Genomic DNA, 17,070 nt, shown 5'->3' on the forward strand with positions numbered 1-17,070 from the left:
AACCCGGAAGTTGACACAGCGACCACTCCCACTAATGAGATAAGACATGGCTATATAACACCCGTTTTAAGTTTAAGTCAATTAGATCTGTAAATCTCAAGGAACACCTGTGACCACAGAGAGGGTTGAGTTTGCCCGCATACCGATCCTCTTACAAGTCACGTTGGGCCGCCTACAGGTGCAAGGGATAATGGGACACATATTGACGCAAGTAAATAGCATGGAAATAGCCAGCAGTAGCTATGTGTCTCTTCATACACTCAGATATATTTCTATCACCAAACGGGTATAGGTTATATGGTATTTACTGTGATGACAGCTAAGTCTAATGCCGACGTACACACACACACACACTTCTCTCTCTCTCCCTCTCTCTCTCTCTCTCTCTCTCTCTATATATATATATATATATATATATATAATATTATGATGTAAACAGTGGCGTGGAAGTTAATATCTTTTGGTGCTTTTGGACTCATTTGTCAGCTGGAGTCATCTAGTTGGGCTGTAGACTAATCCAGCATGTTATGGAAGGTATTTCGACAATATACATCTGTTGCTGGCAAACCACACGCCTCTTTCATTTCACATCACATCAAGGTTACACCGGCAGTGTGAAAGTAATACTTTGGGGAGTGTAGGAACTGCTAGGTGTAGTGACAACGATATTTGGAGACGATGTTTGCAGACAAGAAATATCGTGTAATCATACTGAGTATGGCGTGAAACAACAATCACGCAGGTATGCACGCGTGAACACAGAGAAAACATAAGGTGTCTGAGGCGTCCGTAAAATACTGCTCTTATCCGACCCTTGGGTGATGCGTTCACTCGATTGTTTTTCACTTTATACATATTCTGTTCAGTTCAGATTTCATTCACGCATAGCCCAGTACAATATGTGTGTGTATCCTGAGTTCAAATGTTATCACAAAAACCACAAGCTAGATCCAGAATGGCAAACATAAGTAGGTGTCACAGGTGACAGCTGTGCTCATCATCGGGACCTGATATACCACATTCGCATCTGCATCTCCGAGGACGCAACAAGTCTGTCACCGTTGTTACAGATTAAAGTTATCACAGCGAAGTGTCTTATCCGGAAAACGATTCACAAACTCACTATCTGCCTCCTTCCGGTCGGAAATAGCCGGGAAATTGCTGGCGTAACGCAATATTCATTCATTCCTACCTCCCTCTCACTTCACAGAATTTTACATTTCGTCTTCTTGGACTTCTTCTTTGATTTTAGTGCTGCACGTGTTGCTGTTTCGAAAACTTCCCTCACACCCTCCTTTGTTTTAGCCGAACATTCAAGATAGGCTTCTGCTCCTATTTCCTCGGCCATATCACGACCCTCTTCCGGTTTAACCGGAAACTGTTTATTTCGTGCCAACTCAGCCTTGATGTGGTCGTCATTACGGATGTTTTTCTTGTTGCCGACGAGAACGCGATGGGGCGAAAGTGTTTCACTTCTGGGTTCAATTTCCTGGAAATATTCTCAAGACTGTCCGGGTTGTCGATGGAGAAGCACATGAGGAAGACGTCAGTATCTCGGTAGCACATCTTTCGGTATTGGTAGATGTCTTCTTCTGCCTCAGTATCCCACAACACAAGCTCAACCTACAAGGTAGAAACAACCAACAGGTCAAATGGGAGGGAGTATTTTTGTTCATCACTATTCCAATATATAACTTCGGTTGGAAAACTAAATGCACGTCACCAAGTGTACCTATGTTCGGGAATCGATCCCGGACTTTAAGCATTTCAAGTAAACGATGTATGTTAATTGGGTAATATCAATGACTAGATTAAAGTTTTGGTGCGATGTGTATGAAAACAAAAATCGGAATCACAGGCCGGATTTCGGCACGGTTTTTCGGCTATGGATAATATCTTCATTTTGCAGTCTGTTGTTGGTCGACTCTTAGGGAAAAAGAAAGGTAAAGTCTATGCCTTATTTGTATATTTTGCTAAGGCTTTCGACTTTGTTAATCGTTCCAGGCTATGGTCAGTTTTGCAACACAAGGGAGTTTCGCCAAAAATGTTAGGGTGTATTAAATCAATCTACGAGAGCGTAAAATCGAGTGTTCAATTTGATAATCTAGTTTCAGATATGTTTGAGTGTAATGTTGGAGTGCGTCAGGGATGTGTTTTAAGGCCCCTGCTATTTTCGTTGATTTTGCTGGTGAAATAGAAAGTTCCTGTTATCCTGGTATCCAGTTACATCCAGACTTGACTCATCTATTCTAATTACTGTTTGCGGATGACGTCGTGCCTTTATCTGACACGATTGGGGGGTTACAAAATCGAATTAACGTGTTACAACAGTATTGTCACCAATATAATTTAACTGTAAATTTAGATAAAACTCAACTGGTTGTCTTTAAAAACGGCGGAGTTCTTTCGAGGGATGAAAAATGGTATTTTGATGGCAATCTTATTGAATGTGTCTCATCTTATAGATATTTAGGTGTGGTATTTTCTAGGAATCTAACTTGGAATAAGCAGTTTATTAGTTCATCGTTGCAATCTAGAAAAGCATTATTTGGTGTTTTAAAATGTCTGTCGAAGCTTAGACATTACCATATGATGTTTTCTTTAAGGATTTTTATAGTAAAGTGATGTCAATTTTATTGTATGGTTCTGAAATATGGGGACTAGACTTTGGTTTTGAATGTAAGATTAGCAGTGTTATTGAAGGAGTTCATGTTCAAGCATGTAAATATTTTCTTGGTGTGAAAACGTCAACTTCAAACCAGGTTGTTCGTGGCGAGTGTGGGAGATACCCGGTATATATCTTTGCTCATAAGCGTTGTATAAAATATTGGTATAAACTGCTATCCATGCCAAACTCACGCTTGCCCAGACAATGTTATAACATGTTAATATTAGATATGAGTCATGGTAAATGTAATTTGGCTTCAAAACTGAGAAATGTGTTATTTAAAATGGGATTTGCCTATGTTTGGAATAACCAGTGTATTGATAATATTCAGTCATATTTATCAGAATTTATGGATAGAGCTAAATGTATTTATCAGCAAGTTTGACATACATCTTTGTCACAAGGTTCTAAAACATATAATTATTCTATGTACAAGTTAAACTTATATCCAGAGCATTATATTAAGCATATAACTATTCGGAAATTTCGTGTCGCTTTAGCCAAGTTCAGATGTAGGTCTCACCAACTGAACATTGAGATGGGTAGATATTCAAATGTTCCACGAAATAAACGATTTTGTGATGTTTGTAAAATGAACTATGTCGAAGATGAGTACCACTTCTTGTATGTTAGGCTTATGTCGATTTACGTGAACAGTTTATTCCTAGGAAATACTACGTATTTCCAACATTAGCTAAATTTAATCTTTTAATGTCAAGTGAGAACAGTGATCTTATAAGAAAGTTGGCTATGTATGTTGAGAATTCTATGCAATTAAGAAAAAATCTGTTAATGTAGGCAATATGTATTGTGGCTGCTGTACAACTGCTGTGTGATGGGCCGATGGCCGACGTCTCTTGCTGAATAAACCACTATAGGACTAAGACAATATCTAATCAAAGTATGTAAACATCGAATTATGCTCAGTGAAATCAAGACTGGTAGTCGGGAAGGGTTGGAAAGGTGTCTTAGAAGAGAGTTGGGTTAGACACAAAGTATTCAAGCGTTCATCATATTGGTTTCCTGAGTGGAAACTGTGGTGGCTGAGTGGGTTAGAGGGCCTTTTGCCAGCTGGTGATTAGGTGCCTGATTGGTGTCCTCCCATTACGCAGACAGGCAGTTAGCAAACACCTTAAAACAACAACATTTACGGTTCAATGAACAGATTAGCTACTACCCGTTACCTACACATTATAATGGAATAGTCCACGAGAAAAAATGGAGCTATAATACTTACTTTGAAAGATGGCCGAAAATACATTAATTTGAATTTTGATTGTTACAATATAAAAACTGTGGATTTTCATAAACATTTGGATTTAACACTCTCATCTAACGGGAGTTGGCTGCATCATAATGAAAACATTGTCAAAAAGACATCTAAAATGATTGGAGCATTTCAGAAATTAAAGTTCCTACTAAATAGAACAACACCAGTTTTTCTTCAGGATTTACCTGTAGTAGGCAACCGGACAAGCTATGAGTTCAGAAACTCCAATAACGTTATTCAACCGTGTAAAAGACTTAGATACTCAGCATCTCTTATTCCATCGGCAGTTAAAATGTGGAATAATATTCCCTTAACTCTTAGAAAATGCGACTGTGTTGCATCATTTAAATCTTATATCCACGTGAAAGAAAAATGCGTACCTATATATTATTCATATGGAATAAAGAAGGTAATTTAAGATGTTTTGCACACAAAATTAAGATATATGATGAGTACACTTAATTGTGACTTATTTAGAATAAACATAAAAAATGATGCATCATGTCAATGTGGCCATGGATGTGAAAATGTTTTTCATTATTTCCTTGAAAGTTCATTGTATACTATTCAAATACATAAACTGTTACAATCTTTAGAAAGTATTGTTAAAATTAGAACACTGATTGGTATAAGTCTTATCTTACATGGCAGTGAAGTGCTCTCAAAGACTAAAAATCAGAATGTTTTCAAATATTAACATATCTATATCTCTCAAACAAAACGTTTTCTCAGTTAACTTCTGTTGTACATATCCTGTTATTGGGAGAGGGCTTTTCTAAGTTGGATAACCTGTGCCCAATCATTTTCTTGAATAAATGAAATATGTTTTATTCATTTAATATCAATTAACACAATCAAACCTCTCAGTGACAAACCTGTTTTATATATTCGATAATAATTGATAGTAAACACAATTTTGAGAAGAGAAGACAGATTAGTATTTAATCACAACAAAGACAACCTGAGCTAAATACTTGAGAAAAATATGTCTCCTAATCGAGATGCTATATTTCCTTGATGTCACACTAATGGGAAGAATGACGCATACCGGTTTATCATCGACATCGATGTCTACTACGTAATTTTCGAAAACTGTTGGCTGTTTTCCTGAAATCAGGCAGTATATGGATAAAGCTTCTCTGAGGGAACTGTTTGTATATGGATATCCATACGAACGTATACACTGACTTTTGGTAAATCCACTGTGCAAGATAACAGTCATTAATCAACGAGAGATCGGTGAATACTTTGACCGCTGTTTTGTTCGTCTTAACTGAATCTTTTGGTCATATTCACGGACGCAATGTCTTTTACCAGGAGATATATACGACTACAGTGTTCCTGTCGGTTGTCACAGCACATGTGAGTTTTCGAAACAATAATCCGCTATTATGAATCCTTCTGAATGTACCCATGCTCACATTTCAAAGAGTGAAGAACCACACACACAAATGGTAATGTGCTTTCCTTTATGAAGACGTGAATAGTCTGAAGAAACCAAATGATTAGCTTGGAATAAGCATTGCGTCATGATATCGGTAGAACACGTGTTTACCGCGATAATAGGAGACGGAACTGTGGTTACAAGCATAGATTTTCAATCCATTATTTACTCAAGTTTCTGTACATAAAAACGGAAATAAAACACTCTAAATAAGTAAACAATATACGTCTACTAGGTCTATCGTGAGTGTAAACAAATATGGCGTCGCCCGTAAAAGTTGATGATTTGGTCAAAATTGACGGACAACTGGTTGGAAGAGTTGTGAATATTACCAGGCCATTGAATACCTTCAGCCTGTATGTTATCAGAGCTGCACAGGGAGTTTCTAACACACATCAAAAGATGAGTGGCGCTCTCGTATCTAGATCACTGCCACTGTCAGCCGCGGCCGCACCCGCTCAAACATCTGTTCTACTGCCACTGCCATGCCTCCTGTGGTTTCTTATATAGGGGTTCAAAACACTTCTCACAGTCTCAACACAATAGGCTTGAAATCGTCTTCATTCGAGATTGTAGGCAGTGTGTATTCAGGCCCAATTTTCGGTGGACTCTTCAACATAAACATCGAATCTCGACAAGTGGGAATTCCAAGCTGAGATGAGCAGGCGTCACTGGCGTCCTCCGCCAAGCGTCGCCGTATTATTTACAGTTACTCATCCTCCGATGCGAAACATTAAACACAACTATTTGAGACATACAGCTCCCTGTTACTCACATTCAACTTCCGTTGTGTGTGTCGCTCCTAATGCTTCCTTTTATCGATTCGATTCGATTCGATTGTTTATTTAGTAAAGACTTGGGCTATACTATATGCGCCTCATCAGTTTACACTGTATACATGATAGAATATGGTTATCCATTGAAATATACATATTTTTTACATTTACAAAAGGAGGCTGGACAAAACATTTCGGTACTTACATGCATAACTTTATGTATTTATCAATATTATCTTTAGATGTGTTTCTTAATAATTCCAAAAAAAGTTTAATCAGCTGTTTTCGCTGTACTGTATGTTTTGGGCAAATTAAAACGAAATGGTATTCATCTTCAATTACATTTACATTATTTTCTTTACAGTAGATACAGTATCTTTTCTCCCGATCACTATTTTCATAACGCCCAGTTTCAATTTTTTATTTACGACACGAAATTCGTAACATAGTTAAATACCTAACAGTGTTTGGATGTAAAGCATCTAAGTCTAATTCATATCCAAATACACTTTTGATATTGCTGTATAGCCATAATTTACTACTTGAAGTAATGTCATGATGCCATATTTTAATAAAACAATCAATTAAGCGTTGCTTAAAATGACAACAAAACTTACTAGCGTCAACACATCCTGGGTTATCTGCTTGTTTGTGAACAGTTCTCAACATGACGACCAGCTCGACAGTGATGGCCGACTGACGTTCAGTGCCCCGTTCCTCAAAGCGACCGTAGCGCTACGACAGTCGTACGTCTATGTTAAAGTATGGGAGTTACGATCATCTTAGCGCTACGACAGTCGTAAGTCTATGTTAAAGTATGGGAGTTTTGTCACGAGCTCTAGCGAGCTTCCCCTTTCATATCAAGCTTTGTCACGAGCTCTAGCGAGTATGCATCCCTGGAAGTGGTATCGTCGTGTTGTTACCATACTATTAACATGTCAGTCCACGATAGCTGAACGAATAGTGCTGCAAAAGAAAGTATACTAAGGTTGCATTTAAAGCTAATATCAATATTTTTGTATCACTAATTTATTTATTTTCAATAACGGTGTTGGAAAAATGGGGTTTATTTAAGGCCTCAGATCATCAAATGTTGTTGTTTTTAATTATTTGTGCAAAAATAAATGTAATTATGGCAATATTGTACAGATGTAAGTGCAATGATGAGAGTATTGATCAGATGTAAGTGCAGTGATGGTGATATTGTTAAGATGTAAGTGCAGTGATGGCAATGTTGTACAGATGTAAGTGCAGTGATGGCAATGTTGTACAGATGTAAGTGCAGTGATGGTGATATTGTTAAGATGTAAGTGCAGTGATGGCAATGTTGTACAGATGTAAGTGCAATGATGAGAGTATTGATCAGATGTAAGTGCAGTGATGGTGATATTGTACAGATGTAAGTGCAGTGATGGCAATGTTGTACAGATGTAAGGGCAGTGATGGCAATGTTGTACAGATGTAAGTGCAGTGATGGTGATATTGTTAAGATGTAAGTGCAGTGGTGGCAATGTTGTACAGATGTAAGTGCAATGATGATGGTATTGTTCAGATGTAAGTGCAGTGATGGTGATATTGTTCACATGTAAGTGCAGTGATGGCAATGTTGTACAGATGTAAGTGCAGTGATGGCAATGTTGTACAGATGTAAGTGCAGTTATGGTGGTATTGTACAGATGTAAGTGCAATGATCTTGGTATTGTTCAGATGTAAGTGCAATGATGGTGGTATTGTTCAGATATAAGTGCAATGATGGTGGTATTGTACAAATGTAAGTGCAATGATGGCAATGTTGTACAAATGAAAGTGCAGTGATGTGATATTGTACATATGTAAGTGCAATGATGGCAGTTTGTGCAGGTGTAAGTACAGTGATGGCGATAGTGCACAGATGTAAGTACAGTGATGGCGATAGTGTACAGATGTAAGTGCAATGATGGCGATAGTGTACAGATGTAAGTACAGTGATGGCGATAGTGTACAGATGTAAGTACAGTGATGGCGATAGTGTACAGATGTAAGTGCAGTGATGGTGATATTGTACAGGTGTAAGTACAGTGATGGCGATGGTGTACAGATGTAAGTGCAGTGATGGCAATGTTGTGCAGGTGTAAGTACAGTGATGGCAATATTGTACAGATGTAAGTGCAGTGATGGCGATATTGTAGAGATGTAAGTGCAGTGGTGGCGATATTGTACCGATATAAGTGCAATGAAGGCAGTGTTTTACAGAAATATATGAAGTGATAGCGGTACAGTGTGAATATAAGTGCAGTATTTGCTATACCGTTGTTATATGTAAGTATAATTTACTGTTAAACAATTTTGTATTATTTGTTGAGATTCTGTAGATATGATTGCAGTGGAACTTCTAAACAATGTTTTAAAAGTAAGTAGGTGTAAAGTTTATTTCTGTCTATGCTGCTATGTATGCTTTTGGAATTAATTGTCAGCTGGAATCATCTAGTTTGGCTGTAGACTAATCCAGCATGATATGGAAGGTGTTTTGACAATATAATCTGTACCTGGAAAACCACACGCCTCTTTCATCTCACATCACATCAAGGTTACACCGGCAGTTTGAAAGTAATACTTTGGGGAGTGTAGGACACTTGTACACAGCGGGAACATAGGATGCCTGAGGCGTCCGTAAAATATTGCATTTATCCGCCCAATGTTTGATGCGTTCACGCGGTTGTTTTTCACCTTGATATATATCTTGCGTTGTAAACAAAATTTCTGTATGCGCGTAGATTGTTTAAGATACTAAACTAAAATCAATGTTTAAATATTGGTGCACATATTTATGTATAGTTTTTGTAGTCAGTACAAGCACGATGTATGATTTTGTATGAATAATTTCTGTCTGCCCAGTTCAGATTTCATTCACGCATAGCCCAGTGCAATATGTGTGTACATCCCCAGTTCAGATGTTATCACACAAATAACAAGCTACATCCAGAATGGCGAACATAAGCAGGTATAAACTACACAGGTGTGATCTCACATACCCGTCGACCAGCAACAGTTAGTTAGCGGATGTTATTTCGTACCACTTAAGCCATGAAGTTATTGAAACAGTGAGTGCCCTAGCTTGTTGTGACTGATTTATGATTCTGATTGGTCAGCAAAATATCAGAAATATATTTTTACGTCTTTAATCTGTCTCTCACCTCTCTATTTTCCTCAAAATCTTATGACATGTTAAACATGAAATTGGATGTATGAAATATGGAAAAATGAAAACATCAAAGAAATACTGTGTCAGTGGCATATTAAGTGAGGGTAGGTTTGGTGCTTTTTAATATTCTGAACGGATCTGTATTTAGTACGGATAGAAACATTGTTTAAATATATTCCGTGAGTGAGTGAGTGTCTGAGCGTATGAGCGAGAGAGTTCAACCTAGCTTGGTTCAACCTAGATATATCATCAGCCTCCTCTCAGGGCAACACCACAAAGTGAGTTATCCTTTATTACCCATATGAGGAATCGAACACGGTTACTCGCCACACGCCACACGCCACACACCACACACCACACACCACACACCACACGTGCCAACAAGTAGGCTACCCAAACATCATCCCAAAAGGACGAATGGCAGATCTTAATCAAACTAAACACCATTTTATATAGAGCAGCTAGAATGCTAAAACAAAAGCTTGGCGATACCCTCGTGTTGGCAGAATATTGCGAAGGCCATGAATAGTACTATGTATTTCCAATAGGATTCGCCTGGCCATTAATGATATCTCACTGGAGATTGGAAACGCTATTTACAACACGCCGCCAGTCAGATTTCAACCGGTGTAGTGACAGGTGACAGCTGTGATCATAGGGAACTGATATACCACAGTGGCAGCTGCAGTTCCGAGGAAGCAACAAGTCTGTCACTGTTGTTATAGATTGAACTTATCACAGCGAAGTGTCTTATCTGGGAAACGATGTACAGGCTCACTATCTGCCTCACTCCCGGTTGCAAATAGATGGGAATTTACTGAGGCGGCGTAACGCAATGTTCATTCATTCATTCATTCATACCTCCCTCTCACTTGCGGTCGCCCTCTCATAGTTTCACTCAAAGCATGACTAGGTATAAAACTTCAAATATCATATTTACTTCCATTCAAGACATTTAGAGGAAACGTGTCTTCTGCATAACGTTTTGTAAAGTACATCAATCAAGCAGAATACAGTCAACCTAATAATGATACGTCTTACTTTCATAACGTGAACTGATAACAATACTGGATAACGAGTGAGGATTTATCCTCGTAGTAGTAAGTGGGTGATATTAGGCCTACTGATGTAGATTATAAACAACATTTACCTATTCTTTGCTACAGGCACAGGCAAACTGTAGCGCAAATAGGGTTGCGCGGCAGAGAGAGAAATGACCAGTCTTACGAACGAAGCGATATATTATTTTGACATTAAAAATATTTTTACAACCGAAGCGAGGGAAGTACGTCGGCAACCTTTGCTCGCTTCGCTCGCATATACGAAGACTGGTCATTTTTCTCTCTGTTGCGCAACCCTATTTGCGCCACAGTTTGCCTGTGCAGGACACACATTGTCGGTCATTCTTGGATAGAGGTGACACGAGTTAAGACAGAATTACCTCCCTTGCACAAAATGAAAATTTAAATTGACTCATGCCTCGGCTTGCTCCTCAACATTCATATTCCTGTAGGATGGATGTGAGCATCATCCACGTTTATACATGTCGGACAATATATAGTTCCATTCCGATATGTGTACATAGTTCCATTCTCTTGGATATTGTCTATATAAGACACTTAAAAACTGTCTGAAAGTTACTAGCCAACAAAATAATCCACTAGTCCGAAATTTGAATGTAGACACGGGTTTCATCATTAGGCTGCTAATTTGACGATCATTTTTATCAGGCCATAATCTTGCATGATTTAAAAGTGTATCATAACTTAACAAGTCGGAGAGAGTGATATATTTACAAAATGACCCCGTGAAAATTCACTAGCCAGTCGGGCCAGTGACTATGGAGGTTTACTGGCCCAACTGGATTTTTACTAGTAACAGGCTAGCGGGCCAGTGTCTATTTCGCACACTGGTTGTAACGAACTACAATTAGCGACCTTCTTTGAGTTCGTTATAAGCGTAGTCTATTTCGATTCGTCTTATTAATGCACATGGTAAAAGGTTATGGTTGCGTCCATGTTCCACCCTCGACTTATACTGTTGACTTCATCCCTGCAGATTAAACATATTCACACAACCGTGCACCCACAAAAAGTGAAACCATAATGAAAAACATTTGATTTTAATCACAATTGAAATCCAAAACATAATAAGTGAAACAAAAAGGGCATATCCGAATATATGGTAGAATCACAATAGACACTCGAATATGACAGCAATACACCATGCAGTTGATAAACACGGAACGAATACTTCAAGGCATTGAATGAATCCATCTCATGTATATACACATTCTGGCGTTACACTAAATTTAATCAATTTCAACAATGTATTTACATATTGATTTAAATATCAATGACTACCTAGGGACTAGACAATATTCTATCAGTCTGTAGCTACCTGCCATTCTGTTTGTGTAAGTTACAAAACGTCTCGATGGACAGTGCACATAAAACTTGCCATTCAAGGGAGATAATCGATGTGCTCTTTGCAAAAGGCACTGTACATGCTGTTATTCCATATACGTTTAACGCACACATCGTCATATCCACAACATGTAGGTTATCAACAACATTGTGGCGGTTAGAAGCCGTTATCACAGATCACTTTGGTTCACAGACCACCTTAATGTTGCCTGGTGAATGAATATATAATCTAACATCCTATTTTCAGTAAACATTATCTGCAATCCCTGTTTAGAGGTGCTGTTCATTTAAAGGAAGACAATGCCTGACAAAGTAATATCTATATCAACATTGTCTCCTTTGGCCCAAGACAGCAAAACGTAGAGATTGATACCGGAAATAGTAACTAACGTGGACTCGTTTAGAATCAGATGTTTTATATACAGGTAAGGCCAGGGATCACTGCGACCATCTGGTTCTTGTTTCATCTACACAGAAGGCGCTTATTACAGCTGCAACGAGACCCCGTCTGGTTTCACAGAGGGCGCTTATTACAGCTTTAACGAGACCGGGTCTGGTTTCACAGAGGGCGCTTATTACAGCTGTAACGAGACCCCGTCTGGTTTCACAGAGGGCGCTTATTACAACTGCAACGAGACCCCGTCTGGTTTCACAGAGGGCGCTTATTACAGCTGCAACGAGACAATGTCTCATTTCACACATCACGCTAATTGCTGCTGAGATTAGACGCTGTCTGGTTTCACAGAGGGCGCTAATTACAGATGCAATAAGGCACGTCCGGATGTCTCCCATTAAGAGGATTCAATTGGTTATGTAAATATCTGCAAAACAACCATCACACAAGGGAATGTAGCCATTTTTCACGTTATTGTGAAATATCACACGTTAGCAGCAAGTTTGCACTGAGCAAGGCGTGGTACTAGGGTACTCTGTGTTCTGGATTGTCTGCCCTTGATACAACAGCAACATCTTCAAGAGGATTCAGTAGTTTATGGGGACATTCTGTTCATATGGTTTGGAGCAATAAGAAACATTCCAAATCATGTTTGGTAAAATATGGTAGGATTTGTTGTAGTAAAAGTTTCAAAGAAGATAAACGCTGCCAGGACATGCATCGTGCGCCCCCTGCTGGCGTGCTGCTTTGTGCATCAAATAGGGAACACGTGACCATAACACGTGATCAAAACAACACATAAATACTGATAAACATAGTCCATGCGTCGTCATCGTCTTTATAACAAAGTCGAACGTGCTTGCATAGAGACGATACTTGTTCAGTGCTCTTGTACATTAACGCGTCCTGTTAGTTCAATCATCACACGACAATAAGCCAAAACGATGCATTGGCCAACGAGCACGTCAAAAAGTCCAGTTATATGGTAAGTCTCTCCCTTCACAGAATTTTACATTTCGTCTTCTTGGACTTCTTCTTCTTCTTCGATTTTAGTGCTGCACGTGTTGCTGTTTCGAAAACTTCCCTCACGCCATCCTTCGTTTTAGCCGAACATTCGAGATAGGCCTCTGCTCCTATTCGCTCGGCCATTTGACGACCCTCTTCCATTTTAACCGGAAACTGTTTGTTTCGCGCCAACTCAGCCTTGATGTGGTCGTCATTACGGATGTCTTTCTTGTTGCCGACGAGGATGACGGGAACGCTGGGGCAAAAGTGTTTCACTTCCGGGTTCCATTTCTCGGGGATGTTCTCAAGGCTGTCTGGGTTGTCGATGGAGAAGCACATGAGGATGACGTCAGTGTCTGGGTAGGACAACGGTCGGAGTCGATCGTAGTCTTCTTGGCCTGCAGTATCCCACAGTGCCAGCTCAACCTACAAGGGAGAAACAACTGAATGTTATGACAATATCTAATCATTGTATATAGACATCAAATTTCGCTCAGTGAAGTCTTGGGCCTCCTTTTATAAAGCACTAAGGTGATCGTAGGTCACTAAGGTAACCTTAGTGCAATGTTAAAGAATGGGAGTTAAGGTTAACCTTAGTAAAGGTTGCTTCGTGAAAGGAGCCCCAGATGGATTGACGGGATGGGTTTGGAGGAACCATGGGTGTGAAAGGGGTCTTAGAAGAGAACATGAGTTAGGCACAAAGTATTCAAATATTCGTCATATTGGTTCCACAAGTGGAAGCCGTGTTGGCTTAGTGGGTGCCTTTTCTGTGCTGGCCTGACTTTTGAGAGTGTGGGTTCGAATCCTGGCTTGGACTCAACCCAACAAAAGAATCTGTTGTTTATGAGAAGGTGTGATCCCAAATATAACACGTGTTATCTGACAACTTTCTAAGTGGTATTGTGTATTCATGCTGACTGTTGAATATCCTCAGTTCCATCATTACTGTCCTCTCAGTACCCAGGACTAAACCATTTTTCATGACTGAATCATTAATACTGACGCGGCCTGAGATGATACCTGAGCTAAATACTCGAGATAAATAATTCACTGAGATGTTATGTTTCCTGGACGTCACACTAATGTGAAGAATAAAAATAGATGTGTGAATGACGCATACCTGTTTATTATCGACTTCGATGTCCGCTACGTAATTTTCGAAAACTGTTGGCACGTAGACTTCAGGAAACTGATCCTTGCTGAATACAATAAGTAGGCATGTTTTTCCACAAGCACCGTCACCAACAATCACTAGCTTCTTCCGGCGCGGGGCGTTCGCCATCTTGTTTTCCTGAAAACAAAAAAATGTATCATTACAGCTTATGAGGGCACTGTTTGTCATTTTAATATATTTTATTTTTTTTTACACAGGGAAACGTTTAATTCACAGGCCATTGTAAAGGTATTTTGTAGACTTACATACTTCGAGATTGAGCGCGTCATGTGAGTCAAGGTAGTAGCTTTGGTCTGAGCCACAAAGGGAAATATCTTGAACGAACCAACACAATTTCACTTATAAGTGAACAGTTAATGTCCTTTAAAACTGATATGCACAGTTCATATCCATGGTGATCTGTTGACCTACAATTTTGTCCCAAAATGTTACAAAAAATATTTGCGTTGGCGTGTGCGGCTTTACTCCGATTAGCAATATCCGAGCTGTCTCACGTAGAAAGACATCACGTATTATACCCCAATGGGGAATCGAGCCCGAACCTTCCACTTCACGAATGAACTCATTAACTATTCGGCTACCCATAGCCCGTCTTTCATTTAGAAAACATCCATCTGAAAGAATAACCAATGGATCCTACAAACTATGCATATGATAACCCTTTTGACATACCTATTAGTGAAATAGAAGATATTATATCAGTGCCCATGTCATAGTATGTTTACGACACTAGTGCCTAAACGTTGGTATTTCCAGAGCGAGAGCGAGTGATATACCAATATTTAGACACGAGTGTCGTCAACATAGTATGATATGGGCACGAATAGTTTAATAAAAATGGTATTTCACGGAAGCGAGTTTAGTATTCTGTTTATTACTCTCCAGCATAAACTAATAAAAACTGCCTACGAAGTGTATTGACTTTCAGCTTTCCGCGAGTCAAGCAATGTCTAACACCATTGTGACAGAGGTTTTTAGCATTGTGACGTCATAACTGTAAACCATTATGACGTCATACGTCTAACGGCATTACACTAGTGTAATAACGCCGTAAAAAGTTTACACTGCAGTATCTTCCACGGGCGAGTAATAAAATATTCTATTTATTACCGATGTCGTATAACGCAACGTCAAAGAAACGTGACGTCATAGCATTGTTCATGACGTCACCATGACGTTGTGTTCTACATGCGGCGACGGCGGGTAGCCACCCTATGCTTGAAAGTAGATTTGGGTTTATTTTCCTCAATTTGACGACTTCGGTAATAAATACCCGGTTTTATACCGAGCAAATATCGAGCTCTCGCTCGGAAAATACAACCATTCAGGCATTCGTGGCGTAAACATAGTATGACATGGGCACTCATATATATTATCCCCTATCTCTATCGCAAGGAAAACAAATATCTCGACCAACGCAGGTATGACCCGTATTGGGATTTGGCTTTGGGGTCGCATATATGGATACATGTAGAAGTACACTAAATGTTGAACACTGCTGGAAGTGGAAACAACACTTAAAAATAACTTCGTCACCTTTGGTCAACATTTTATTCAGCGTCGAGTACACCACTAGCACTCAGCTAAGTGTTGTTGAGTGTTTGCCGAATGTCACTGGGTTACACCAATAGACAAAGATCTCCAAATCAACCGCATCCAAAACAGACCTTCGGTTTAATTGGGCATTACCATCTTTAAACCACTAGTACATAATTGAAATAAACATTCACATGTCTTGCTTAACGTTTAAGCCATTGTTTTTAACATTTAAATTTAGGATTCGATTTAGATACTTCTCTCGACATACTGTAAATGGGCGGCCACCCTTGTTGGGAATCGAACACAGACCTTTCGCTTGGTGGCGTACATATACTTTAGAGGATAACTCATCCTACATCGCTGCACATCGTTCAAAGAGGAATATTCTATTTGCTCCACTTTGACGTCTGGATGTATCGCCTACCACATAACTGTCTTGTCACGTGACAGCGCCATGTTGTAATCGATCCATAGAATTATGAACAGATTTAGTCACCAAACTATACCTTGTCACGATACACTTGCTTTATCCCAGCACAATCCTTCTATACCTGAGTGAACTTGGTAAAGAATATACATGGCGTAAGGGTTTAAAATAGAAAAACACCGCCCATTTCTAAAATATACAATATATGAATATATCTATAGAGGTAAAATGGACCAACAAAACAAACGCACCCCTTGAGAAATGTGCTCAGTGAAAACCGTTGCCACACACCTCCCTACCGTTGAGACAACTCCCACCTCGTCAGGTCTGTCGTGTCAAGCTTGGCTGGGTAGTTTGTGTAGTGCGAGATCAAGTATGTGACCCAGTCGTCAGATGAATATAAGTAGCACAAAGGCTGTTGTGGATTCAATCTCTATAACCTTGCATACCTCGCTCTCAGGCATAACCGGTGGTGTCATACATATATCTCCAGCTAGGTGATAAGTGTATCAACCGCCATTACTGGTATTCAGTTTGAAATTTTTAACAACGTTGACCTAACGATGTCTTTATTTACTTGATTTATGTAGGTTATTTTTTTTTCTAATAAGTGAAATACACAAATGCATCATTCTCTGTGTTATATAATAACAGTAGAGTTGCCGTTCATTTTAAATACAAATAACGTGTTTAAACAAGAATACACCCAAAAAAAGTGTATTTTTCACATGTCAGGAATAGAAGCTGTTAATTTATCGCTTTATGA

General features: G+C 39.1%; 1 protein-coding gene across 1 annotated transcript; it reads right to left on the reverse strand.

Moving 5' to 3' along the window:
* Positions 1–1,204: 1,204 nt before the first annotated feature.
* LOC124258619 (rho-related GTP-binding protein RhoA-C-like) lies at positions 1,205–16,618 on the reverse strand. The gene is given in 5 exon segments (XM_046692687.1): positions 1,205–1,452; positions 1,455–1,625; positions 13,209–13,590; positions 14,285–14,455; positions 16,596–16,618. Coding segments are annotated over 4 exon segments (963 nt in total). The 5' UTR covers positions 14,447–14,455; positions 16,596–16,618.
* Between the last annotated feature and the right edge of the window lie 452 nt (positions 16,619–17,070).

The sequence above is a fragment of the Haliotis rubra genome, unplaced genomic scaffold (genome assembly GCF_003918875.1).
Source record: "Haliotis rubra isolate DU_JTF1 unplaced genomic scaffold, ASM391887v1 Scf7, whole genome shotgun sequence".
NCBI classification, from domain to species: Eukaryota; Metazoa; Mollusca; class Gastropoda; order Lepetellida; family Haliotidae; genus Haliotis; species Haliotis rubra.